At 47.3% G+C, this 27390-nt stretch overlaps 1 protein-coding gene across 3 annotated transcripts in view; it reads right to left on the bottom strand.

Moving 5' to 3' along the window:
- Window positions 1-27390, bottom strand: part of RAB44 (RAB44, member RAS oncogene family) — a 42852-nt gene that overhangs the window by 5603 nt on the left and 9859 nt on the right. For 2 of the 3 annotated variants that reach the window (XM_045012731.1, XM_045012730.1), the window contains 13 exons: window positions 27077-27278; window positions 19876-20074; window positions 18710-18824; window positions 17561-17732; window positions 14527-14673; window positions 13788-13878; window positions 10918-11013; window positions 9598-9785; window positions 8614-8662; window positions 7647-7741; window positions 4606-5837; window positions 3923-4004; window positions 2811-2925 (listed from right to left, as the gene is read on the bottom strand). In XM_045012731.1, the coding sequence (XP_044868666.1) occupies window positions 2811-2925; window positions 3923-4004; window positions 4606-5837; window positions 7647-7741; window positions 8614-8662; window positions 9598-9785; window positions 10918-11013; window positions 13788-13878; window positions 14527-14673; window positions 17561-17732; window positions 18710-18824; window positions 19876-20070 (2577 nt within the window). In that variant the 5' untranslated portion in view covers window positions 20071-20074; window positions 27077-27278. The remainder of the gene's footprint in view (window positions 1-2810; window positions 2926-3922; window positions 4005-4605; window positions 5838-7646; window positions 7742-8613; window positions 8663-9597; window positions 9786-10917; window positions 11014-13787; window positions 13879-14526; window positions 14674-17560; window positions 17733-18709; window positions 18825-19875; window positions 20075-27076; window positions 27279-27390) is intronic. The other variant, XR_006578709.1, reaches the window with a different exon arrangement.

The following is a 27390-nucleotide window of genomic DNA, read 5'->3' as shown; positions in this document are numbered from 1 at the left end:
GCAAATCCCAACCCTCATGTGGCCAGATGCAGAATAATGTAAATCAGTGTAGTTCCATTGACATAATGGAGTTACACCAATTAAAACCATCTGAGGATCTGGCCAGATACAGCTGCATACGTTGAAATTCACAAATATTTCTTCCATCTGCATTCCTAGCTTAGCATAAGACATGGGTCAAATTCATTCCTTATGTCATTCCAGTATGTTTGATGGGGATTACATCATGGGTGACTCTTTCTAGATAATGATACTGAGGGCTGATAAAATTTCATGGCATCAAGTACGTGGGTTGTTTGTCTTTTTCAAAAAACGAATAGTCCCAGTACCAATGCCCTTGTTCCTCTCTTGACTATTTTCTTGGACCAATATAGTCATCCTAAACATGATTCATAAAATATAGGTGGCCCAATTCTGCTCTGATTTCTGCCCCCAATCAGCCTGGCTGAGTATAGTTGGGTTTGATGACATTTAGGTCAGGGCAGAATTAGGTCCTGTCTTCTAAAATGACTACGTGTTTCTTTTTAAGAATACAGCATTTAAAGATCTCAGAGCCTCTTGCACTAATTAATTTAGCCTCACAACCCTCCCTCTCCCATTGAACAGTTGGGAAACTGAGGCACAGAAAGGTGCTATGCCTCACTGAGAGTCAAACAGCAAATTCGAGACCAAGCTGGGAATAGAATCTAGGGGGTCCTTGTTTCCAGTCCCCCACTCAACAGCTAAGGGTATGTCTACATTGCAAAAAAAGGTGTGTTCTTGACTCAGGTTAACTAAACCACATTAGCTAACTCAGATTAAAATAGCAATGAAGACATGACAACTTGGCTTTAATTTGGGTTAGCAGCATGAATTCAAGACCAGAGTTCAAAGTCGAGTTGCCATGGCTTCACTGCCGGTCTAACCCAAGTTAAGAACACTCCTTTTTTGCAGTAGAGACGTACCTTAAAGCTCACCACCTCTCCTAGTTGAGCAGACAGACATATTTCCTGGTTATGCCTCGTAGAGATATTTAAATAGTTCCTTAGGCTACGGCATGATGTCTCTGGGTATGTCTACACAGCAACTGGGAGATGTAATCCCTAGCGTGAGTAGACATGTACACACTAGCTCTGCTCAAACCAGTGCCTAAAAACAGTGTGGCCATGGCGGCTCGGGCTGTGTACCCAAGGAGTCAGGCAGGATTGATTGTACTCTGGTGGCTAGCCCGAGCCCCTACCCATTCTGCGGCGGCCATGCTGGTATTTTTAGGTGCTAGCTCGAGCTAGGCTATTACACCTCCCGCCTGCTGTGTAGACACATGTACGAGACAGAGCAAGCCAGTGCAATAATGAGCATCCAATGACCCTGCCATTGGACTCCCTCTGACAGCAGCTGTATCATCCAGGGTAGCCATCCCAGAAGAACCTATCTTGAACTTAGTGCATTTAAAACCAGGAAGGAGGGGAGAGTTATTACCCAGCCAAATTCAAATTCCAATCACACGGGGGTTAATCTGGAGCAGTGGTTCCCAAACTGGGGTTCGTGAACCCATGGGGATTCACGAAATGTTACAGGGGGCTCTCGGGGGAAAAAAAATCCCTAATGGCAGACAGAGCTGTCCCTAGGGACCCCAGGCAACACGGGGCCAGCAGCCCAGAGCCCCTGGACTTCCAAGAGAGAAGCAGATCAGAGCAAGCGTATCTATCACACTGAGGAAATTTAAACTTCAAGACTCCTTATATGAAATGGAAAGGGAGGTGGATATATTTTGCTGTTTTGAAAATTAAATAGGCAGCTAGTATTGTTTTTAAAATTATTATGAAGAACAAGTTTAAGCTTTGTTGTAACGTGCGTTATTTGCCTGGACTGCTCAAGACCTGAATGCTTGTGTAGGAGGAACTCTTTGAGTTGGCTTCTTAAATACCTTTATGCTGTTTCACATCTGATACTCCTTGATGAAACATAGGAGCCTTGTCTTATAACAGGCTTATTCAAAGTGTTACAAGCTATGAAAGTGAGATCTTGGAGGAGTTTTCATAATGTAATAAAATACTGTAATGATAAATAATAATTAATAATAAATAGTGTGTAGTAAGCATGTCATAATTTTTTTAATATTTCCAAAATCACGGCTTTTCATAATTTATACTCAGGTAAAGGAGAAAATCCCTGGAAATATTCATTTTTAGGAGAGGGTTCGCGAGACTTGACATTTTAGTGAAAGGGGTTCACGGGTTGTTACAGTTTGAGAGCCACTGATCTGGAGTAACTCAGTTGAAGAGAACAGCATCACTGAGTTTGCACTGCTGTCACAGAGAGCAGAATATGGTCTGTAACACCCACCCTCATGAAAGGAAGGGAAAGCCAGAGTGAAGAAACATGTAGACTCTTTGGGCCGGATTCTCTGATAGTGTAAATTGGTGTCACTTCAATGAAGCTATCCTGATTTAAACCAGCTACAGATCTGGCCCTGTGCCCATCATGATTCCGTTACAGTGTTCACATGGGCCAGATGGTTTTGTAGCTAAAGCAGAGACATGAGTTCTAGCCCCAGTGCTCCATTGACTCACTGTGCAGCATCGGGCATATTACCTTGCCTCTCTGTGCCTCAGTTTCTGAGCTGTAAAATGGGGATAATAATACTTGCCTACCTCTCAGGAGAGAAATGAGTCTCAGTTCATTAATGTTTGTGAAGTGCTTGGAAATCCTCAGATAGAAAGAACTAATAAAGCATAAAGAATTATAGGGTGGAAGCCTGGTCCCACTGAAGTCACTGGGAGTCTTGGCATTACCTTCAATGGAGCCAGGATTTCACCCATTATACCTACCTGGATACAATTCAGCCAGTACCGCACGTCCGCGAAGGAGTATTCTGAAGTGACATCATACATCAACACCACTCCATCAGCTTTTCGGAAGAACTGCTTGGTGATGCTATGGTACCTGTCAGAAAGCACTTTTGCTTTTTACACTTAGGTACTTACTCTTTTTGCACCATTTTTAACAGCAATCCAGAGGTTTAAAAAAACCCACAAATACATACAAAGTGTGTTTCAGCTGTGCAAAACCATGGTAACAAAACTGAAAATGCAAATGTGCAAAAATATGCAAATATTCCCTCCTGCAAGGGTGTGAAGCAAAGACACCATTTTGCAAAGTTTGACAGATAAGTGAAACTGGGGGAGAATATGGGCAGGGGTTTGCAAAGCTTTGGCAGAAATAAATTTCAAAATTTATTACAGTTTTGCAGAGCCTTAACTGTGTGTGCATGTGTTTATAGATAGATAACAGGTAATTATAGTTATGTGTGTATGTGTATATGCATACACATGGAGTAAATACACACACATTATATTGTGTGTATACCATATACTTATAAACACACAAAATACATACAAATATTTGTGTGTCTATGTATATACATATATAAATAGAGTAAATACACACACTCCATATTATGTGTATATGTTGAGATAGCTCAGTAGTTTGAGTATTGGCCTGCTAAACCCAGGGTTGTGAGCTCAATCCTTGAGAGAGCTATTTGGGGCAAAAATCTGTGTAGCGATTGGTCCTACTTTGAGTAGGGGGTTGGACTAGATGACCTCCTGAGGTTCCTTCCAACCCTGATATGCTAAGTAGATATACACACACATATTTGTGAATTTAGTGTCAAATCCTGGCCTCTCTGACATCATCAGGAGTTTGCCTTGAGTTGAGTGGTACCAAGGTTTGGCCTTCAGTACTTATGAGAGGGGCCCTACTGACAGCCCTGGGGACTAAAGGTCTTCAGTCCTGCCCTAATGAGCTTGGATGTTTATTCTTCATCTGGACTTTATCCTTTCAAACGTCTTGTGTGAGCATATATTTATGTGGATTTCCTTATCCAAAGCTGTATTTCCCTGTACGCATTCTTTTTTGTATATACAGCACTGTGCCTTACCTTTCTTGGCCAGCCGTGTCCCATAGGCGTAGAGCAAAGCACTTGTTGTCCACAAAAAGGTTTTTGACCCGATAATCCATTCCTAGGGCATACAGCGCATTTGTAATGCAGTAGAATTCAGCCATGAGATATGGACATGGGGCAGGAAAGATAGGGTAATATTCTATGGCCAGCCTAGATGATCACAATAGTCTCTTCTCAGATTAAAATCCCAGAATAGTGGCTGGGTTTTAAAAAGGTCTGGTTAGTTTTATGATGACTAATAAGAGTAACAGTTGGGCATGTTCTGCTAACCGGTGCATGGACCAGGGAGAATTTCTGCTCCTTTGCCCCCCTGTACAATGGGTCGGGTGCTTTATTTAATGTTTATCGCCGATCCTGCAGTCCGATCCACACAGCCAGCCCCTTGCTGCTGCAGAGTCCCAGTGAGGTCAGTGGGAGCCCATGCACAGATCAGACTGCGGGATTGGGGCCTGAGATTGGTAACGTACCCAAGCTCAAGGTATATCTGTACAAATCCATCTTAAATATGTGGAGGTGTGTCTCTCACTTCCTCTCATGCATCAACAATTGGCCACTCCTAGAGTCCCTGACTTAATCCATCATTGGTTTGATTTGGCAGGGCAAGTCCTATGTCCCTATAGGACTGTATTTATGCTTAATGGAAGCTGTGGGATTCTTACCTACAGTAGCAGTTAGGCTTGGGTTGAAGGAATCCTCGTGTAACCGGTACAGAAACGATGTTTTGCCAACATTTGAGTCCCCCACAAACAACACGTTATAAAGATGGTCTGGATCAGGGCAGGTCTCCGTGATGCCTTTAGCAGCTCTGCCTGGCTGCTCTGGTGTCACATTAGCTTGGTATCCCTGGCCTCCCAGTTTGGGGATTGCATCCTCGTTCACTTTCACACTGCTCATTTGCTTCTCCTCTTGTTGAAAAATATCCAGGTCTCCTCTTGTTTCTTCTGCCCGTGTTGCTTCTGGTTTCCCAGTGCTTTGGGGCTGCGTCTTGGCCTGGAGTGTATCCCCCAGCTGGCTGGCTCTGAGAAGGGCTTCTCCTTGTTCATTTTCTACACCTTCCTTGTGCAGGGCTCCCACATGAGGGAAATAAGTTGGTGGTGTCTCCTGTTTTGGTGTCTCTCTCTGCTCAAATATCTTCTCCGGCGCTTTCATTTCTGGAGGCTTTTCCTTCAGCAGTGCCTGCTCAGAAACAGCAGGTGGCCACACATCTGCAAGGACCACATCTCTCTTCATTGATACCCACTTCTGAATTTCATCCGCCTGCTCTGTAATGCCCGGCTGCAATACACCTGGCAGGAGAACACCTCCCTCTGGCGGGTTCTGCTTGTGAATGGTGGCTTGTGTTGCAGGTTCTGAAACAGTAGGGGGCAGTACCTCTGCATAAACAACCTCTTTCTTTGTGAGTTTTTGAGCCTGATCATGCGTTGCTGGCTCAGAAGCCCAAGCCTGCTTCAACTCCTGTGCATGAGGTTCTGCTTGAGTTGGTCCCTGTTTAAGAGCCTCTCTTTGGGATGTAGCCTGATTGGTGGAAAGGACTGAAAGTGCCTCAGGCAGGGCCTTAGGTTCATTGTCATTTCTTGAGAGCACCTGATGCTCTGAATCTCTGACCTGCTTGATTCTTTGCTCAGAATCCCCACCTTGTCTGGCTGGCTGTAAAGAAGCATCCCCATGCAGTAGGTCATCTGTCTCTGGTACTTGTGGTTCAGACACCTTGTTCAGAGCTGCTATTGCATCATTCAGTTCGCTGAGCAAAGAGCTTTGGCCTGAAAGTTCCTGCTGGAAGAATGCCTCTCCCTTTTTCATAAACTCTGTGAAGGGGTCTTCTTCTATGGAGATCACTCTTGTCCTCTGTCCCGAATCAGCTTCAGGAGCAAATGAAATACCGTACGGCACCCTGCAAAATAATACACAATGGCATATGCTATGTACAGGAGAGAGAAAATAAGGCCATAATGGGACACTCAAACACACTACATCATTGCACTGAGCATTACGGACTATACCAGGCAGGGCCGGCTTTAGGAAGTGCAGGGCCCAGTTTGAACAGTTTCGACGGGGCCCTGGCAGGGATGACTATATATATATATATTTAAAAAAAAAACTATGTAAAAAAACACATGGGGCTTGTACTCACTGGGCGGTGCTCCGAGTCTTCGGCGGCACTTCGGCGGCGGGGGGGTCCTTCCTCGCTCCAGGTCTTTGGTGGCACGGAAGGACCCGCCGCCGAAGTGCCGCTGAAGACCCGGAGCGCTGCCAGGTGAGTAAAAATTAAAAAGGCGCCTCTAGCCAGGGAAGAGATTCTCATTGGGCGTGGGGCCCGATTCGGGGGAATTGGTGGAATTGGCCTAAAGCCGGCCCTGCCAGTGCTGTGAAATACATCAGAGAGCAGGGATGCCGTGCTTGTATGTTAACTTTCTGCCGAGTGGAACCAGCAGCAGCCAGGGCTGGGTTCAATATCTAGGGGTTCCTTTCCATCGATCCAACACATAACCAGCTCGAGCCCTCACCCTGTAACCTGGGAAATTTACCTATCACCCCTGGGCGCCTCTGAGAGGCAATACTTCCCCACTTGCAAGCATAGTGTCTGAATGTAGAAAAGAAACTTTTAATAAAAGGAAGGAAGTAACTCAGTGTTAATTTGTGAAAACACCACAAACAGGGTTCATAAACATAAACCATGAGTAAAGACCCCCCTCAAGTAGGTTGGGCGGTGTCCTTTTCCCCTCAGGTTCTTAAGTCCAGCAACCCAAAAGTCCCCTTCACATGCCCAACCCTTCTATGTATCCCTGGTTGCTGCCCCTGGTCAGTGCAGACCCAGTGTTCAGAGGTGCATCTGCAGAGTTCACCTCCCACCCTGCATGGCGGGCAAAGCAGGGGGGTAAGAGGCATTTTACTCGCTTCTCATGTATGTTAATGCAGCAAGAAAAACAATTGCACCTGGCTTGAGAGATTATTGTTTAGTCCCTTGTGCACTGGGTGAGATTAAAAGAAAAGCAAATGGCCCAAACCACTGATAAAGAGGCCTATCGGTAAAACATGATGAGGGCTTGATGCAAAGGTAAAACAGCAGAAAGGGATGATCATGGGCATCCGATTAAAATAACCGAGCTTTGTAAAGGATAAAGGTTGGCAGAGAGATTGCTAGGTAGGTAAGGAGGTAAATTAACAATGCCCTGTGCTGGGGGGTTAGTGGGGATAGAACCTCTTCAGCACCACCTCTCAGGCCTCTACCACTTGGGCTAAAGAGTAACCCCATTGTCCAGTGGCAGCAGAAGGCTATTACCCTCTCTGTGGACTAGCTACTGGAAGGGTGCTTTGTCCACTTAGTCAGCATCTTACATAAATTAATGCAGAAACTACCAAAAAAAAAATATAACCCAAAAACTAATGGACAGATCACTCTTCTGTCTCTTGGAATACAATGCACAAAATGCCCCTCCAGATTTGCTCCAAATACAAGGAACATCAGGGAAAAATGCCCCTCCAGTGCTGCTCAGCGTATGAGATACATTGGGCAAAACGTTCCCTCACATCATGTGCTAGGTACAACACAGTGTCCCACTGGGGTTTCAGTAGAACCTCAGCACATGGGAGAAACACTGATAGCTGCCATGGAGCAGGACTGAGGTATCACCAGGGGGGTAATCATCACTCCTTTGATCCTGCCTTGTCTAAACAAATCGCCTACATTTGTGCCACTTACAGCTGACCGGAGCTGTCTGGTGTATCATCGCTCTGCTGGGATCCAAGTCTAATATACATTTCAGAGCAGAACATTTTATCCTTGTTCAAAGTTTCCTTAAACAAGCCAGGGAAAAGGGAGAGAAAAAACATCATCGGTGAGAGAACTTAAAAGGAAAAATCGCTTTGTGCTTGTGCTGGCTACAGCCCTTTCTCTGCAGCATAAACTCTCTTGTCCCCTCCCTCTGGTAGGCAGATCGTGATGAATGGACCTTCTAAAAATACTTTTACATAACACTTTTCACCCATCGATCTCCAAGTGTTTTACAGTGGCCGGTATCATCATCCACATTTCACTGATGGAGAAACTGAGGCCCAGTGAGGGGAAACAACTTGCAGCCCATCAGGGGTAGAGCTGAGAATTGAACCCAACTCTTTCCTCCCCTGGTTCAGGATCCTATCCAGTCGGCCGCACCGACTCCCTTTATGGGTCTGTCTACACTGCATCTGGGAGAGAGCCTTGTGCAAGCAGGGATGGGGCTAGCATGCTAAAAATAGCTGTGTAGACATTGCTTTGACCTTGCAACTCAGGCCCTAGAGCCTGGGATGAGGGGGTGGGCCTGAGAGCCGGAATTGCAACGTCAGAGCAATGTACATCTCCTATATGGCCTCACTCAGCCCTCACACTCCTTAGTTTCAGAAATGCAGAAAGATTAAAAAGAGGTAAGGTTCCACCACGAGCATGGCCGTGCCCCAGAAGGCTTTGCTGGAACAGTGTCTTTGGTGGTAGTGGGGCCACTGCAACTGGTCAGCCCCCTGCATGGTGGGAGGGCAGGGTTAGTGCCAGTGTGAGAGGAGGCAGCCATGTTGAGATGGAAGGCAAAGGCAGTGCTACATGGGAGAAGGGAGAAGCTAACTGATCCCCCCTGCCCCTCCCGTAACCTGTAGCATGAAAACAGGATCAGTTTTCTCCTGCACAGATGAAATACCTGGGAAGGTGGAGGGATCTCACAGGTCGCCTCAGCCAATGGTTTGTCCCTGCAAATAGAAAGAGGTGGTGGCAAGAATTACAATGTACCGCTCCTACGCCTGAGCCTTTTCACACCCCTGCTGTTTTTGCACTATGAGCCCTCTGCCACAGGGTGCTGCTGTCCGCATTGGCGGCAGTTCTGATCCTGTGACGGGACAGCTGGTGAGATCGGAGACAGGAGGCTTACAGCGCATGGCTGAGAAGAGGGTGCAGAAAGGAAGAGGGATGTATTTGAAGAGTGGCTGTTATGTAGAACGTATGATATGAATTCAAGCTGATGAGAGGGGACAGCCCTAATGGGTAAAATGCTCTCTCCATGGGGCAGGTACAGCCTGGGCAGCAGCTAGGCAAGCGTCTTCCCCACACACTGGGTCTTGCCTCAGATGTGATCTGAAAGTCTATTCAGCCCTTAGCCTCTCTGCTGACACTGCCCCAAAAGCAGCTAATTTGTTTTGTGATGATGACGATGGTAACACCTAGCTCTTATATAGCACTTTTCACCCACAGATCTCAAAGAGTTTCACAGAGGAGGTCATTATCATTATCCCCCTTTTATAGATGGGGAAACTGAGGCACGGGGAAGTTAAGTGACTTGCCCAAGGCCACCTAGCAAACCAGTGGCAGAGCCAGGAATAGAACCCAGGTCTCCTGAGTCCCAGTCCAGGGCTCTATCCACTAGGAAACACTGCCTCCCTTGATGCTGTAGAGACCTGTCCCCTAGGATATGGACTCAGACCCACAAACTTCTTTTCTTGTGAGCCCCCAAGCAGTATTCAGGTGGAAATGACTCTTATATGAGAAGGGGATTCATGTTACTCCAGCACTGGGAGGACCTTCTGAGGAGAGGATGGACCTCAGCTTAGCCACAGGATAAGTAAACTACTTTTCTCTTGGCATGTGTCCCATAGGGAATGATACCACCAATGAACAGAGGAGTACTTGCCTCTCTTCCTTGTCATGAGGCTGAGATACCCTGCCCCTCATAGCACCCAGATGCCCTTGTGTCTCCTGGAGCTGAATGTGAATTTGCTGCAGCTGGTTCTCCAGATCCTGGTTGTTTTCTTTCAGCCTCTGGTTCTCACTGGTGGCAGCGTGCTGCTTGGTGCTGAGGCTGTGGAACTGGGTCTCGAGCTTGGAGGAGAGAGGAGGTGGCAGATTCAGACACTCATAGAGGAGCCAGCAGGAGGGTGTTAGATTTGCCAGCTGCATATGTGGAAACCTGTTAATAATGAACTGAGCAATCCCTGGGGCCAAGTTCCCCACTGGCGTAAACTGGCGCAGCTCAAGGCACCTGTCTCCATTGCAAAAAATGCACCAACTCCTGTTTCAAACAGGACTTGAAGGCTGGGTCCCAAACTAATGACACAATGGAGAAGCAGCTCCACAGTCTACCTTCTCCCAGGAGCTAGTGCTCTGCTTGGTTAGAGTTGGTGAGGCTGATTGTTAAGGCCTGGGTTTTATTCACTAGTTTGGAATGTCCTAGCCTCTCGGTATTGTACCCCAACTCAGCAGGAGGGTAACGGTGCAACAGATGGGAAAATGTCCCTGGCGATTTGCACTGCAGACCTTTGCAGTGTATTCTGCATTGGTTCTGTGGGTGGCATTTCCACAGGCATCCGTGGACCAAGACTGTGCAACAGAGATCTGCACTGCAAGGCCCGGTGCGTTCAGCATCACACCCAGTACCTTCTGCCCAGGCATGTCTGGTACATTTAGAAGCACAACTCTGTGTCTTTGCCCAGGCATGCCTGGAATATTCAGCATCACAGCAGGTGCCTTTTGCTTGGATGTGCTTAGCATACCCAGAAGCACAACACAGTCTACCTGGTATGGTCTTCAGCACAGCAAGTGCATTGCATCTGGATATAGCTGGGACACTCGAGCAGCAAGCAAAGGGTCAATATGTGGTATTTTGGTACTCATATGCTTCTGTCAGAGACCAGCTCCAATAAAAGGGGCCTGAGGAACAGGACTTGATTGGCTGAGCTAACAGGCCAGGGATCCGGTTGTGACACTTGTAGCCTGGGCTAATGGAGGCGGGCACAGGAGATGCTTTCTGTGGAGTGACTCAATAGGAGCTGCTCTTTCATCTTAGTACAGAAGTAGTGCTCAGCATGGTGCCAAGAGGAGCTGTGCTGCTTGAGGGGCAGCCCATGCAGTCCTTGCCCTCTCTGCTCTGTCTGCCACCCAAAACTGCGGTGATGTGGACATTCGCCCCTCTAGGAACTCAATTGAGTCCTCTGCAGGCCACAGAACATCTCACCTCACTTTGAACCACCAGCAAGCGCTGCACTTCCCCATCCACAACGTCTAGTGCTCTCTGCACCTCCGTGGTGTGCAGGTGACTTCTTGCTTTACTCTGGAATCACAGAGGAAATGTTAATGCCAGTCTCTTTAAATGACCGGCCACTCAAGGCAGGGGCAGCTCTAGCCATTTCGCCGCCCCAAGCACAGCGGCATGCCGCGGGGGGCGTTCTGCTGGTCGCCAGTCCCGTGGCTCCAGTGGACCTCCCGCAGGCGTGCCTGCGGATGCTCCACCGAAGCCGCGGGACCAGCGGACCCTCCGCAGGCACACCTGCGGGAGGTCCACCGGAGCTGCCTGACGCCCTCCTGGCAACCTGCAGAGCGCCTCCCGCGGCATGCCGCCCCAAGCACACGCTTGGCTTGCTGGGGCCTGGAGCTGCCCCTGACTCAAGGACAATTCCCTGATGCTACCCGGAGTAACAAATCCTCTCCACACTAGGAACTCAGTACACCGAGCAATCCTGATGGCTTTGCTCATTTCAGCAGGGCTGCTGCACAGCTCTAAGGGGGGAATTTCACCCTTTATGTTCAGGGGCCACAGGCATAGCTCAGAGGATCTGAGCCACAATATTAAGCTGAAAGTTAAATATTATTACTGTAACGCCGACCCACAAAGGGGCGTCGGCAGCGAGGATCAAACCTTGGATCTCTGGAGCTAAATGCATGAGCTTCTGCTACATGAGCCAAAAGACATCATTCTCTTAGCCAAGGCTGTAGCATGCTCATCAAGCTCTAGGGGGTCCAGGCTCCAGCCACCATTAGAGGGGGACAGAGTGCCATTCCAAGCAAGCAGGGGTTACACTTCCTTAGACTCCATAGGCAGGTTGGTGGCAACACTCCGTCATGGCAAACCCCTGGCAGCCTGGAGACCTGGACAGAGTGGGTCTAGTTGGCCATCTATCCACGTGGCTGCAGAGGGATTTTGAACAATAAGTTTAACACCAAGAATGACTAACATGTGCGTCGGGGGCGGGCGAGCGGGGGGGGAGAGAGACGTCAGATCATACAGCAGAAATGGGAATGGTGCATGCTTCAGAGCCAGCTCAAAGGGGGCTGAGAGACTGGTGCTGTGGAGCTGGGTCCCTGAAAACAAATTGTCGCGGAGGAGGGAAGAGGAAGGGTGCTCTTGTGATGATGCCACATGACTGAGGTGCAGGAGATCTGAGGTCTGAGTTTGGGCAAGCCACTTGATCTCCCTGGGCCTCAGTTCCCCTCCAGTAAAAAGGATGTGATGTCACTTCCTTTCTCCCACTAGTCTATTTAGACTGAAAGCACTACAGGACCGGAACTGCTTTATTATGTGTTTGTACAGCACCTACCACAGTGGGGCCCAGATCTCACCTGGGGACACTAGGTGCTGTTGGGATATAAATAATAATCACTGGAAGCTTTGCTGGTGCATGTACCATCTTTGTTAAGGGCAAATAGGTTCCATATTATGACAAGAAGAGGTGAGGGAAGAATAGCCTCAACTTTATGTCCTAAATTCTCCTCCCAGAAGGAATCCATTCACTCTAGAAATCCCAAAGTCACATTCCAGCTCCCAAAATCCAGGAGACCCAAGAACAGTTGTAAAAATTACACACAGGGTAGGAATGTGTGAACACACAGAGAGATTTTTTTTGAGTGCCAATAAACAGAGTCTTCCCTCTTTCTTTAGCTCTAACCTGAGATTGCCTGTGGGCAGCGTCAGAGCAGTATATATAATCCCTAGCTCCACCCCCTAATTACTATAACCACACCCATGGGAGGGCCTCCTTTTATAAGTAGGCTGCCCTGCATTTTGAATTCAGATACAGTCTGGGGTCAGAGAGTGGAAGGAAACAGGTATGTTTGCAGTGAAAGGCAAGAGGGTAAAAACCAAAGGACAGATGAAGAAGAAAAGGTGAATGTGGGGTTAGATCAAACCCATCAGAGTGGAGTGGTTGGTGAGTCTCTGCAGAGTCATTTAATTGGGCCCCTATTCTGAATCTGTCCAGACTGGCAGGTATATTCTTGGGGGAAGTTTTCTGTTAAACAGGTTGGAGGGGGTTGCAGTGGGGGACATGGAGCAGCTTGCCTGCCCTGCCAAGACCTGGCAGGGATGACTGCCCAGGAGGGAACCATGTAGTCCTGAGCCCAGTTACTCATGGTGGTGGATGGATTTGATCCTGCTGAGCCTCTGGTTTGAGGTTTGATGTATTTTTGAGCCCCAGCTCATCCTTGCGAATGTTCAGGAAACGTGGGTGTGGCTATTCAACCAGCGGGGAAGCTGATGACCCTCCCCTGCACCTGGCTGGCTCCTGTTTTTGTTCTTTCCTTTTTCAGGGAAGGTCTGACTGTGTCCGACCCTCTGGTCAAATACCATGGAAAAGGCCAAATCCCAAAGCTGACCACATCCCAGCAGCGAATCCAGGGCTGCCCAGAGGGGGGCAAGTGGGGCAATTTGCCCCAGGCCCCGGGTCCTACAGGGGCCCCCACAAGAATATAGTTTTCTATAGTATTGCAACTTTTTTTTATGGAAGGGGCCCCTGAAATTGCTTTGCCCCAGGCCCCCTGAATCCTCTGGGCGGCCCTGAGCAAATCCCCAGCTTCTCTGCAAAGTTCTTCCCAGTCCACCTGCCAAACGTGAGGCCAGAGAGGCTGTGAGAGCACTGCTCTGCTGATGGAGCTGTGCCCCAGACGGGGAACACTCGAGCCCAACCCCATAGTTTGGGTTGAGAGGCCTCCTCTCAGCAGGATCCCCGAAGAGGGAATACCACCATTGTTAGGAGGGAACTATACCTCCCTCCGTCCATTGCCACGCACGGGAGCTGGTCGTGACCAGGCCTGTCCGGGTTGTGAACCCACCTCATGCTGCAGGCGCTGCTTTTCCCGGTTTATTTGCTGCTCCATTTCCTCGTACAGCTTCTGCACCTCCCGGTTGTGATCAGTGACCCGTCTGGCACAAGGGAATGAGCAGGCACCTTTAATATGGGTCTGTTTACACCAGGTCTAGTATTTGAATGGGAATGTAGCGCTGGTGAAAGGGGACCGATCGTTAGCCCTGGAGACCTCTCTTTCCCTACAGAACCAGCGCAACCTGGGCAGCAGCTGGCCAAGCTCCTCCTCCTCCACACTGCCCTTGTCTCAACCCAGCTTCAACCCCAACCTGGCAGGGGCCAGGGCCACTCTCAGAAGTAAGAGGGGCGTTCAGTCTCCATTCGAGAGCCTGATCTGACACACATCTAACTCCATCGATTCCAATGGGGGTGGATCGGGCCCTGAATCCTTTGTCTCACTACTGCAGTAAGAGGACCCGCTGCAGAGGTAGTTTTGAAATGTGGAAATCTGTCCACTAAGGCCATTTCACATAGGCCAACAAATAGGCCTTGGCAACATCTGATCTGGGCTACACTGGAAGTGGTAACATGGAGGCCAAAGGCGCCATAGCTGATTATTAACCCCTGCAGCCATCCATTCTCCCAGAGCTGCGAATGCTGAAAGCAGCTCCTCCTTCCTTTGGTTTCTCTTTCTCGCAGCCCCATTCTCCACTCATCTCCCCTTCTGTAAGCGGATCCCCCCACGCCAGCCCCACCGTGCCACTCACTTGTTCAAGGTCAGCTCCAGCGTCACCTTTTCCCTCCGAGCTTCCTTGATCCGGTGCGTCATCGTGGCCAAGAACTCCTCCAAGTTCCCCACCAGGTGAGGCTCGTCTTGACGGAGCTTCACCCACAGCCTCCAAATCTCTGACTGGCTGAGGAGGGAGAGAAAGAGACGTTGATCTCCCCTCGTTTGGAGGTCAGGCTAGATGATAAGAATTGTCCATTCAGGCTTGAAGCACTAGGATGTTTCATGCTTAATAGCATTCAGATCCCATTGGGTCTTGCAAGCTAAGCAAAGTTGGAGCCTGATTTGATCTGTTGGCGATAGCTGGGAGAATCTTTGCCTTGGGGTCTAGTTGCTGGTTAGATGTGGGGAAAGATCCCCTGACAATACCTGTAATCCCATAAGAGAGAGCTACAGAATTGCACAGCTGCCATGCAGAGACTCGGGCTCCTACTCATAGCGCAGTTAGACTCAGACTGAGGCTTGGGAGCCACAAGGGGATCTTTAATGTCTCCCCTGCAGCTCTTCGCAGCACATGATATTAAAACCCTGTGTGATTTAAATGTTAACCTAATCTAAGTAATTAACCAGCCGGGATGCTCTTACTGTGTTGTTAAGCAGTTGTAGAATACTTGGTCAGTCATTTTGCTGTGAGAATCATAGAATCTCAGGGTTGGAAGGGACCTCAGGAGGTCATCTAGTCCAACCCCCTGCTCAAAGCAGGACCAAACCCAACTAAGTCATCCCAGCCAGGGCTTTGTCAAGCCTGACCTTAAAAACCTCTAAGGAAGGAGATTCCACCACCTCCCTAGGTAACCCATTCCAGTTCTTCACCACCCTACCAGTGAAAAAGTTTTTCCTAATATCCAACCTAAACCTCCCCCTCCGCAACTTGAGACCATTACTCCTTGTTCTATCATCTTCTACCACTGAGAACAGTCTAGATCCATCCTCTTTGGAACCCCCTTTCAGGTAGTTGAAAGCAGCTATCAAATCCCCCCTCATTCTTCTCTTCTGCAGACTAAACAATCCCAGTTCCCTCAGCCGCTTCTCATAAGTCATGTGCTCCAGCCCCCTAATCATTTTTGTTGCCCTCCGCTGGACTCTTTCCAATTTATCCACATCCTTCTTGTAGTGTGGGGCCCAAAACTGGACACAGTACTCCAAATGAGGCCTCACCAGTGCTGAGTAGAGGGGAATGATCACATCCCTTGATCTGCTGGAAATGCCCCTACTTATACAACCCAAAATGCCATTAGCCTTCTTGGCAACAAGGGCACACTGTTGACTCATATTCAGCTTTTCGTCCACCGTAACCCCTAGGTCCTTTTCTGCAGAACTGCTGCCCAGCCATTCGGTCCCTAGTCTGTAGCAGTGCATGGGATTCTTCCGTCCTAAGTGCAGGACTCTGCACTTGTCCTTGTTGAACCTCATCATATTTCTTTTGGCCCAATCCTCTAATTTGTCTAGGTCCCTCTGTATCCTAGCCCTACCCTCCAGCGTATCAACCACTCCTCCCAGTTTAGTGTCATCTGCAAACTTGCTAAGGGTGCAGTCCACACCATCCTCCAGATCGTTAATGAAGATATTGAATAAAACCGGCCCCAGCACCGACCCTTGGGGCACTCAAGAGTAACATAGAGCTATATAAAAAAAGTAAACGAAACAATGAATTCACATGACTGTGGTTCTTTTGGGTCATATTGATCGCTAATTTGTCCCTTGAACCACTGTATCACTGCCATAGTAGTAGGTGGACAGATGGGTTGTAAAGACTGGAAAAGGTCTATTAAAGGACTTTGCTGAAGGCTAGAGGAAAGGGTTTTTAAAGAATTTAGGGGTTGTGGATAGGGAACATGGGCAAGGGTGAGAATTTGGACTTGTCAAAAATGGGATTTCTTTTCCACCAGAGTTTTCAACATAAAATGTTTGTTTGCTCATTCAAAATTTTTCCTGCCATTTTCCAGCTTTTTGGATGAAATTGTTCTTGCTGTTGAAAAGTTGGGTGATTGTCAGCTATACAAAAATGTTTGTGTTCTTTAAAAAGGCAATTTTCATTGGACAAAATGTCTCAGTGAAAAGTTTGTCCACAGCCATAGTGACAGTCCATCGGCAGCATGGACCTGGAATGGAATTGGGGCATAGGCGCCGACTTCCACTGTTCCCGGTGGGTGCTCGACCCCACCCCTGTCTGTGGCCCCGCCCCTGCACTGCCCTCACCCTGCCCCCATTCCACCCCTTTTCCCCCAAATCCCTGCCCCTACCCTGTCTCTTCTCCACCTCTTCCCCTGAGAGCACCGTGTCCCTGCTCCTCCCCCCTATCTCCTGGAAAGTCCTAAGCACTGGGAGCTAGGCAGAGGAGGGGACACAGTGCGCTCAGGGGGAGGAGGAGGTGAGGTGAGGTGGGGCGGAGGGTGAGGGGAGCTTGGCTGCCGGTGGGTGCAGAGGACCCACTAATTTTTCCCCAAGGGTGCTCCAGCCCCGGAGCACCAATGGAGTTGGCACCTATGAATTGGGGTACTCTGCAGAACCTGCTAAGGGGGGGATACATGCCCTTCCCCAAAGATTCAATCACAACACATGTAGTACACAGGCCAAGTGTGTCTCTGTCCCCCTCTGGTGCCAAGCCATGTAAGAGATTTGAGTCTGCTACTGCCTCTGAGCTAATGGAATTGGTCCTTCGGCGCAAGCACTAGGAGCTCATGAAGCTGGTGATCCCAAGTTCAACCCTTGATGATGACCCTCCCATAGAGACAAGTGGTAAGATTGTGTTTATGCTCAAGGCCTGATTCTCAGTTCCTCTGTTCCTATCTTTGGAGCAGGGATGGAGAGGACAGGCAAAGGTGGCCTTAAGCCATTCCTGAACTCCCTAGATTCACACACATGGTAGCCTGTACGGAGAATTGAGCTTGGCCAGTGTGTTACACGTGGATTCCACCCTTCTCACAAGCTTTAACCATAATATCATGTAGCCCCATCCCAGCCCTGAACCCCCTGCTAGGTGCTAAATGAAGGTGTGGCTGGGGCACTTTTACTCTTCAAAGATATTTTCTGCTCCCAGTTGGTCCATGAACGCTCTGAAGCATTTTCTTTCCTCGCTGTCTGCTTCCTCCAGGGAGTAGTCCGTGCGGGACATGTACACCCTCCTGGAAGCTGTCTTCCTCCTCCTGTGCTGCCTTGTCGCCGTCTGCAAGCTCAGGAACTGCTCTGCCAATAGACAACCAAAACTACATCAATGGCCAGATGCAATACAACTGTGAAGCACCAAGGCCAATGTCTTCCCACATGGGTGCTCAAAGCTAGACACCTAAATCTACCTTTAGATGCCTACGTAAGGTGGTTTTCAGGGGCTCTGGGCACACGCAGTTCCTTTTGGTTTCTGCATGCGCAGCACCTCTGAAAATCAGCCCTCCTGATTCAGAAGCTCAGGGCGTCATTTCAGAAAGCTGGTGGAGAAGGAAACTGTCAGACTAGGACATCAGTCTTGCCTTCCCCATGTAAAAGAAGGAAGCAGCTGAGTGAACTTTTGCCAGCCTCCCGGCACAGTCACACTTGGGTTGGATTGATTGATGGATTTAGAATGGAAGAAAATGGTGCATTATGGGAAGACATTCTGAACAGGGGCCTAGGGCCACAGGCAAGTCTGGGCCGGTGAGCCATGCTGGGCAGTTCCGGTACTTGGGCAGCAGGTGGCCAACGCCCAAGGTTTGGGTAGGTGTGTCATGCTGGGCATTCGACGCCCATGGGCAATGTGAGGGAGTCCAGGCATCTGGAGCAGAAGGAGTACTGTGTTGTGTACCTGGGGCAGCCTGTGGGCATGTCAGGCACTTGGCGTGGATAATGGGCTAAGTGAGGGAAAAAGCCCATTGCTCTTATGAAAGAGACAGCTAGCCAGTCTGAAGTGTTTGGCAAATATTCTCTAGGCACTAATAAAATCATTGCAGCAAAGCGTTGCCCTGCTGTGGTAAGTGAACTTTAAATCTTCACTAGCCTTTTAAGGCTTTGAAGAGCAGAACCGAGGGCTGCATCTTTGCACGTGTTCTGAAATCACTACCATAGCGTCCATCCATGCCCCTTAAACTGGGAGTAGCACCAAGCCTTCTACCATGATCACTGTTGTTTGTACTGCTGTAGTATTAACTCTTTGATGAGTTCTCATGTCCCATCAGTAAAGTGGCACTTACTGAGCCCTGTGGTGAATTCCTCTGTAGTTAAATATCCATTCCTGTCGGTATCGAGACCATCAAAGACCAGCTCCAGCTCCGCTGCGCTGCATGGGAAATCCTCCTTCTTCAGTTTCTAAGATCAGTGCAAACGTCTGATTAGATAGAGATGTGATTGACCTCGTGAAGAAGCTCAGGTGTAGGGACCTGCTTGCTCATTGTGAAGGCACTGTGCTTAAAGCAACAAGGTGTGATTGCGGCTTTAGAAATCTGGTCTGTTGTATTGCTTGGGCCTGATTTCACTTCCTCACCTGTTTTACACCATTAATTTCAAGAGAGGCAGCTTAATCCAGTGCAGAGGGCACTGGCCTGGGTCTCAGGAGGCCTGACTTCAATTCCTGGCTCCACCACTGATATGCTGAGTCATTTCACCTCGCTGTACCTCCGTTCCCCCCTTCTCTATTGAGACTGGAAGCTCCTTGGGCTTCCAGTCTAAATAGACACTGTAAGTGTGAAGTATCGAGACCAAAACTGAACAATAACCAGTGGTTACATTTTGCCCTTCCCTAGCACTGCCCATCCAAGCGCCTCCCGTATTAATTAGCTCTCCTAGTGACCTGTTTTAGACCTGTTTTACAGTGGGGGAAACTGAGGCATGAAGTGATGTGACTTGCCAAAACCATGAGTCCGTGGCAGCCCCCTGGTCTAACCACAAGCCAACATGGCCTCCCTTGCTCAATGTTTTTGGGCTCAGCCTTTACTTGGGTAATTTGCTGAACATGGCCTGACACTGAGAGGTGTTAGTTGTCCTCAGCTTGTACTGAGGGGAGCAGAATACCTTAGAGAACCAGACATTATATGATTAATAGATTCATATATCTATATCTGCAACACAATAATAATGATTAATAATTACATAGCACGTGTCAACCTTAGATTTCAAAGTGCTTTATGAAGGCAGGAAAGTTGCATTCTCCCCATTTTACAGATGGAGAAACTGAGACACAGAGCAACGTGACTTTCCCACTGCAGCTCAGTGGCAGACCCAGAAACAGGACTGAGTTCCATTCCCACATGCTGTCCATCAGGGCAGTCCTGCTCTCAGTTATACCTCCTTGGCTTCTATGGGCTTTTCACTAATGCCCGAATTTGGCCCAGTGAGGTCATTGCATAAACCTGCAATTTACCTGCATGTCAGCACGTGTGATGAAACCTTTCTGGTCCTTGTCGCATTCCTGGAAGAATTCTTGAACCTTTTCCATTATTTCAGGTGGGAACGGCTCCTCCTCCGGGATCGAGGATGTCTTTGCACCACCAAACACATCTCGCAGCTGCTTTCGTCGGCTTGAGCCCAGCTTCCTGGGCCTCTTCTGCTCCTCCATGGCTCTTTCAATGTGTAAGAGAGAAATCAGAGGGCACCGTGCTCCCCTTCATCTTCTCAGATCTCTTAGCAACAGGCTTTTAATTAGATTAGCTCAGAGGGTCATAGAACTCTTACACTGAGAGGGGGGACAAGCCTGTTCTGCTATTGATGGGAAGAAAAGGGGAATGGACTATGTCTGAATTAGAATAGCCTAATGGGGACTGAATGGCTGAGAGTTGGCAGTGGGACAGTCTCTGATTGTCCAGTGCAGACCTGGTCCTCATCAGTTTGGAGTAGAACATGCCACCGTATGATTGTGGTCCCTGTTGAGAGTCTAGGTCTCAACCCAGTGGCTTCTTCCCTGCACCTGGCAAACCTAGGCCTAAGGGATTTGCTCAGTCACACAGGACATTCAAGGCAGAGCCAGGAATTAGACACAGATCTCCTGACTCCCAGGCTCAATGATTTACTCCCAAGACCATCCTACCACTCTGCCAACACAGACAGAGGACTGCAAGTTCATCTACACAGCAGGAAAGAACCCTCGGCAGCAAGTCTCTGAGCCTAGGTCAAGTGACTTGGACAGTGTAGATGTTCCCACTGGGGCTGGAGCCTGGGCTCTGAAACCCAGTGAAGGGAAAAGTCTCAGAGCCTGGGTTCAAGCCCAAGCCAGAATAACTACACTGCTGTTTTTAGACCAGTAGCGCAAGCCCCAGTCAGCTGACCTGGGCTCTGAAACTTGCTGCTGTGGCATGGCTTTTTTTTTTTTTTTTGCAGTGTAGATGTATCCAGAGTGTCCCTGATTTGGTCCCATTGCCCAAGGCCCTGCTTAAGCCTCTCTCTTTGAACACTGTGAATCTTAGGGCTTATCTACATTTACCAGAGGATTGACACACGGCGTTCGATGAAGACCCACTAAATTGACCACAGATTGCTCTCCCATCAACTCCTGTACTCTACCGGATCGAGAAGAGTAAGGGGAGTCGATGGGAGAGCTCCTGCACTAAGTAGATCTAAGCTACGTCGACTTGAGTTACGCTATTCACGTAACTCAAATTGTGTAGCTTAAATCGACTTTTCCCTGTAGTGTAGACAAGGCCTTAGTGGCGTACAAATTAACAGCTTAGGACTGGCTAGCTTTGCTGAGGTTCCTGAACTGTTAGGTGAGTTTGGTCTGAATTCTGAGTGAAACTGGCTCTCCTGAGGGCTTCAGAATGAAACGAATGTAGCATTGCCTCTCACGGGAGTTCAAAACCCCCGAGTCAGGCCACCAAAAATCAGGAAATTGGCTTAAAAATAACGAGATTTTAAATATATAAATTTGATAATCTTGGGAGAGGTTTAAGGTGCACTCAGGTCATGTTTCCAAGCTTGTCACGTCTGCCGTCAGGGCTAAAAATTTACTTTAAAAAAATGACAGCCAAGAGTCCTACAAAAAGTGGAAACTTGGTCAAATTACAAAGGATGAATATAAACAAATAACACAAGTATGTGGGGACAAAATTAGAAAAGCCAAGGCACAAAATGAGATCAAACTAGCTAGGGACATAAAAGGAAACAAGAAAACATTCTACAGATACATTAGAAGCAAGAGGAAGACCAAGGACAGAGTAGGCCTATTACTCAATGAGGGGGGAAGACAATAACAGAAAATGTGGAAATGACAGAAGTGCTTAATTACTTCTTTGTTTTGGTTTTCACCAAGAAGGTTGGTGGCGATTGGATGTCTAACATGATGAATGTCAATGAAAATGAGGTTGGATCAGAGTCTAAAATAGGGAAAGAACAAGTCAAAAATTACTTAGACAAGTTAGATGTCTTCAAATCACCAGGGCCTGATGAAATGCATCCTAGAATACTCAAGGAGCTGACTGAAGAGATATCTGAGCCATTAACAATTATCTTTGAAAAGTCATGGAAGACGGGAGACATTCCAGAAGACTGGAAAAGGGCAAATATACTGCCCATCTTTAAAAAGTGAAATTAGGACAACCTGGGGAATTACAGACCAGTCAGCTTAACTTCTGTACCCGGAAATATAATGGAGCAAATAATTAAGCAATCAATTTGCAAACACCTAGAAGATAATAAGGTGATAAATAATAGTCAGCATGGATTTGTCAAGAACAAATCATGTCAAACTAACCTGATAGTATCAGAGGGGTAGCCGTGTTAGTCTGGATCTGTAAAAGCAGCAAAGAGTCCTGTGGCACCTTATAGACTAACAGACATATTGGAGCATGAGCTTTCGTGGGTGAATATGACGAAAGCTCATGCTCCAATACGTCTGTTAGTCTATAAGGTGCCACAGGACTCTTTGCTGCAACCTGATAGCTTTCTTTGACAGGGTAACAAGCCTTGTGGATAGGGGGGAGTGGTAGATGTGGTCTGTCTTGACTTTAGTAAGACCTTCTCATGAACAAACTAGGGAAATACAACCTAGACGGAGCTACTATAAACTGGGTGCATAACTGGTTGGGAAATCGTTCCTGAGAGTAGTTATCAGTGGTTCACAGTCATGCTGGAAGGGCATAACGAGTGGGGTCCAGCAGGGATCAGTTCCAGGTCCGGTTCTCTTCAATATCTTCATCAATTATTTCGATAATGGCATAGAGAGCACGCTTGTAAAGTTTGTGGACAATACCAAGCTGGGAGGCGTTCCAAGTGCTTTGGAGGATGGGATTAAAATTCAAAATGATCGGGACAAACTGGAGAAGTGGTCTCAATTAAATAGGATGAAATTCAATATGGACAAATGCAAAGTACTCCACTTAGGAAGGAACAATCAGTTGGACACATACAAAATGGGAAATGACTGCCTAGGAAGGGGTACTGCAGAAAGGGATCTGGGGTCATAGTGGATAATAAGCTAAATATGAGTCAATGGTGTAACGCTGTTGCTAAAAAAGCAAACATCATTTTGGGATGTATTAGCAGGAATATTATAAGCAAAACACAAGAAGTAATTCTTCCACTCTACTCCATGCTGATTAGCCCTCAGCTGGAGTATTGTGTCCAGTTCTGTGTGCCACATTTCAGGAAAGATGTGGACAAATTGGAGAAAGTCCAGAGAAGAACAACAAAAATGATTAAAGGTCTAGAAAACATGATCTATTGAAGATTGAAAAAATTGGGTTTGTTTAGTCTGGAGAAGAGAAGACTGAGAGGGGACATGATAACAGTTTTCAAGTACATAAAAGGTTGTTACAAGGAAGAGGGAGAAAAATTGTTCTTCTTAACCTCTGAGGATAGGACAAGAAGCAATGGGCTTAAATTGCAGCAAGGGCAGTTTAGGTGGGACATTAGGAAAAACTTCCTAACTGTCAGAGTGGTTAAGCACTGGAATAAATTGCCTAGGGAGGTTGTGGAATCTCCATCATTGGGGATTTTTAAGAGCCGGTTGGACAAACACCTGTCAGAGATGGTCTAGATAATACTTAGCCCTGCCTTGAGTGCAGAGTCTGGACTAGATGACCTCTTGAGGCCCCTTCCAGTTCTATGATTCTCACATAATAATCACAGAGTCCTGGAGCTGGGCAGTCAGAAAAACACCAAATATCACTAGACTTGTGATAGATTCACAAGAGTAGGCAACGCTGGGAGAGTCCACATGGAATTTTGGTGGCTTCAGCTCCCCAACCGAGTCAAAAGCGGGCAGTTTGGGCGGAGTTTTATCTTGAGTTTGTTAGGTTGATTTGAAACTGAAAGTTAAAGCAAAACCAAGAGGCTGATCTCATGGTGTCGTTATTAACTATGCTCACTGTTACCGCCCCCGAATATGTGCTAGATACAGCAGGAAAGTTACAATGGAAGGTTTCTTTCTAAAGAGCTGACAGGTTAGCTTTAGACTGACTTAACGAGAGGGGATAGCAAAGATGAGGGTTACAGCATCATGTGGATTCTGAGGGCCTGATTCTCAATTGGTCCATTCCCACCCTTGGGGAAGGGATGATGAGGATGGGGCAAAGGTGGCTTCAAATCCTGTTTGTGCTCCTTGTAAGCTTTGGCCATGCAGGGGCCTTCCAAGTTTTCAGAATGGAGAAAGGTAAATAATGGTGTCCCCTACGGGTCTGTCCTGAGCCTATTTAACATAGTCATAAACAATCTGGAAAAAGGGGTAAACAGTGAGGTGGCAAAATTTGCAGACGATACAAAACTACTCAAGATAGTTAAGTCCCAGGCAGACTGCGAAGAGCTACAAAAGGATCTCACAAAACTGGGTCACTGGGCAACAAAATGGCAGATGAAATGTAATGTTGATAAATGCAAAGTAACACACATTGGAAAACATAATCCTATATACAATGATGGGGTCTAAATTAGCTGTTACCACTCAAGAAAGAGATCTTGGAGTCATTGTGGATAGTTCTCTGAAATCATCCACTCAGTGTGCAGTGGCAGTCAAAAAAGCAAACATAATGGGATAGATAATAAGATAGAAAGGGATAGATAATAAGACAGAAAATATCATATTGCCTCTATATAAATCCATGGTACGCTCACACCTTGAATACTGTGTGCAGATGTGGTCACCCCATCTCAAAAAAGATGTATTGGAATTGGAAAAGGTTCAGAGAAGGGCAACAAAAATGATTAGGGGTATGGAATGGCTTCTGTATGACTAGAGATTAATAAGACTGGGACTTTTCAGCTTGGAAAAGAGGCGACTAAGGGGGCATATGATAGAGGTCTATAAAATCATGAGTGGTATAGAGAAAGCAAATAAGATTAAGCCTCTGCCCAGTTTGATGGTGCTGTTAATCTTTGCTCATTTTGTGCATATCCTTCTTCTTCTGTAATCCCTCCTACGGGCTTCACGGTTCTGAGCCATCCCAAAACAGAAGCTACTGCTCTGAAATATAAGAGAAGTTCTACAAAAGATACGGCTTCCCCCTAAATTCTGAGGGAGCATCTTTTTGGCCCCCATCCTACAAAGACTTACATGCTGAACTTTGAGTGTGTGCATCGGTGTTGGCAGAACTGTGGCTCTGAGTCTCCAGAGCCCTCTGCTCAGAGCCCCTCTGTCTTAGGGCCTGCTGTAGCCCCATGACCTTAATTATCTGAGCACCTCACAATCTTTGATATACTGATCCTCACAATGTCCATGTATGGTAGGGAAGTGCTGTTCTCTAGCTGTAAAACAGGGATAAAGATACTGACCTCCATTGTAAAGTGCTTGGAGATCTACTGTTGAAAAGCTCTAGATAAGAGCTCGATATAATAATTATCCCCACTTTACAGATGGGGAACTGATGGTGCGTCCACATTGCAGCAAAATACCCCATAGCAGCGAGTCTCAGAGCCTGGGTCAACTGAGCAAGTCTTAGAGCTCAGTTCAACTGAGTTGAGCTTGTGCTACAGGCTAAAAAAATAGCAGCATAGACATTCCCACTCAGACTGGAGCCTGGGCTCTGAAAGCTGGCAAGCGAGGTGGGTCTCAAAGCCCGGGCTCCGGGCTGAGTGGGAATGTCTGGGCTGCTATTTTTAGCCTCATCGCACAAGCTCAACTCAGTTGAACTGAGCTCTAAGACTTGCTGGTGCAGGGTTTTTCTTGCAGTGTAGGTGTACCCTGAGTCACACAGAGACTATGGTTTCAATGGGAGTTTGGCACCTAAATACCTCTGACAATCTCAGCATAAGTGACTTGCCCAAGGTCGCATAGGATGTGTGTGGCAGGGAAGGGAATTGAGCTCCTGAATACAAGTTAGCACCCTACCCCCCAGGCCGCCCTTCCTCTCATTATACGTTGCCTGAAGCTGTCCCCAGAGGCTGTTCTTCTCTGTTCGTTCTAAACAAATTATATTTGCATGGGAACTAAAGGAGTTAACCGTTTCACACTAAGAGGGGGAGGTTAGGCGGGTCTGAGTGAGAGAGCACATTAACTTCAGCATGTTGTGTGTTTTGTAATGGTTAGGCAAAGATGCTGATAAGCATCCAGACTTCATAAGAAACGAGTTACCAGGCCAGAAGACTGTCTATAAACTAAAATAAAGATCGCTCAAACAGGCGCTTTTAGTCCAATTTTTACAGGCTTTCCCCTAAAAATATATCAACATAAAAGGGTTCCGATCTGCAAACCGACACTTCTATTTAAGGACTGGCCCAGTCCACAGAGTTTGGCTCCTAACTCTTGGTGGTTTGTGATGTGAATCTGTCTTTTGCCCATAATGAAATGAAACAGATACTTCTACAGCAGATCGGGTCATGTGGCTTTAATGACACTTAGCAAATAGGCATGCTTTATGGGCAACTCATCTTCACACCACCACAGTGAGGTAGATGGGAAAGGTTAGTGTTATCCCTGCTTTATAGATGGAGAAACTGAGGCACAGACTGGGGAAGAGTTTGCATTTAAAAATGCCTAAGGGGTTTAGATGCCTGAGTGAAGGAGAGTGAATTAGGTGCCTAGTTCCCTTAGAAGCTTTATAAAATCCCACCTAAATTGAGTGGGCCTAAGGTCACACATCAGGTGAGTGACAGAGCCAGGATTAGAACTGGAGACCCTCCCAAGCTCTTGTTTGTTTCTCCAGAGCATGCTGCCTCCTCGGTCTGGTCTTACTGAGCTGTCCTGCACCAATATCTATCCACGGGAGAGAGGGGTGACAAGCAAAAAGGCAAGCTACCCTGACAACAAAGAGCACTTGTGAGGCATCCTATTCAGCTAAAGAGCAGAGTGGGTTTGGGATCTCTCTGGTTGTTACTTGGGTTTTTCAAGTAGCAAGACGTGCACTAACTCAGCCGCAGCAGTTAGACGACTGATTGCATTTGAGATGCTTGCATGAGCCCGTTAATATCAAGATCAAAACATTTCTACTAGGGGCCTGATTTTGGAAATGTTTGGCACCCCTGAAAAATCCAGCCCTGATTAAATCAAATTGGGAGCCAAGTTAGACAAACTTTTTTTTAAGCAACATGGAAACTATTTCTTTGTGCAGAAAAGTAGATCAGTTCAGGATTTTGCAGCAGATTTGGGGCTAAATCCGCCTCAGGAATAAAATAGCAACCAAGGTGTAAACTGCACTTACCTTTCAGCAGTGCCTCTGAGAGAGGGTTTCAGACGTTGCAAAGTGCAGGGCACCTTCTCTGAAGTGAGTTGGTTCCTTTATTTCTTGCGGTAAGTTGGCACAGTAAGTGCAGAGGAGGGGTGCTGCTTCTGTTGTTATGTTTCATCAACCTGGCTCGGGCATGATCTGACATTTTCTTTCTCTTGCTCAACTCACTTTTCCGCTGTTGGGTTAAATATAACAGTTAGAGTTCCCTGCGTTTCCTGTTCACGAAACATTGCTTTGTGACCTTAACATAAGAAGACAATATTTAAAGGGACACCGCTGATATAAAA

This window comes from Mauremys mutica, chromosome 4, assembly GCF_020497125.1.
Source record: "Mauremys mutica isolate MM-2020 ecotype Southern chromosome 4, ASM2049712v1, whole genome shotgun sequence".
In the NCBI taxonomy this organism is placed as follows: domain Eukaryota; kingdom Metazoa; phylum Chordata; order Testudines; family Geoemydidae; genus Mauremys; species Mauremys mutica.
Note: the sequence above shows the minus strand (reverse complement) of the source record. Positions and strands in the feature narration are given on the sequence as shown.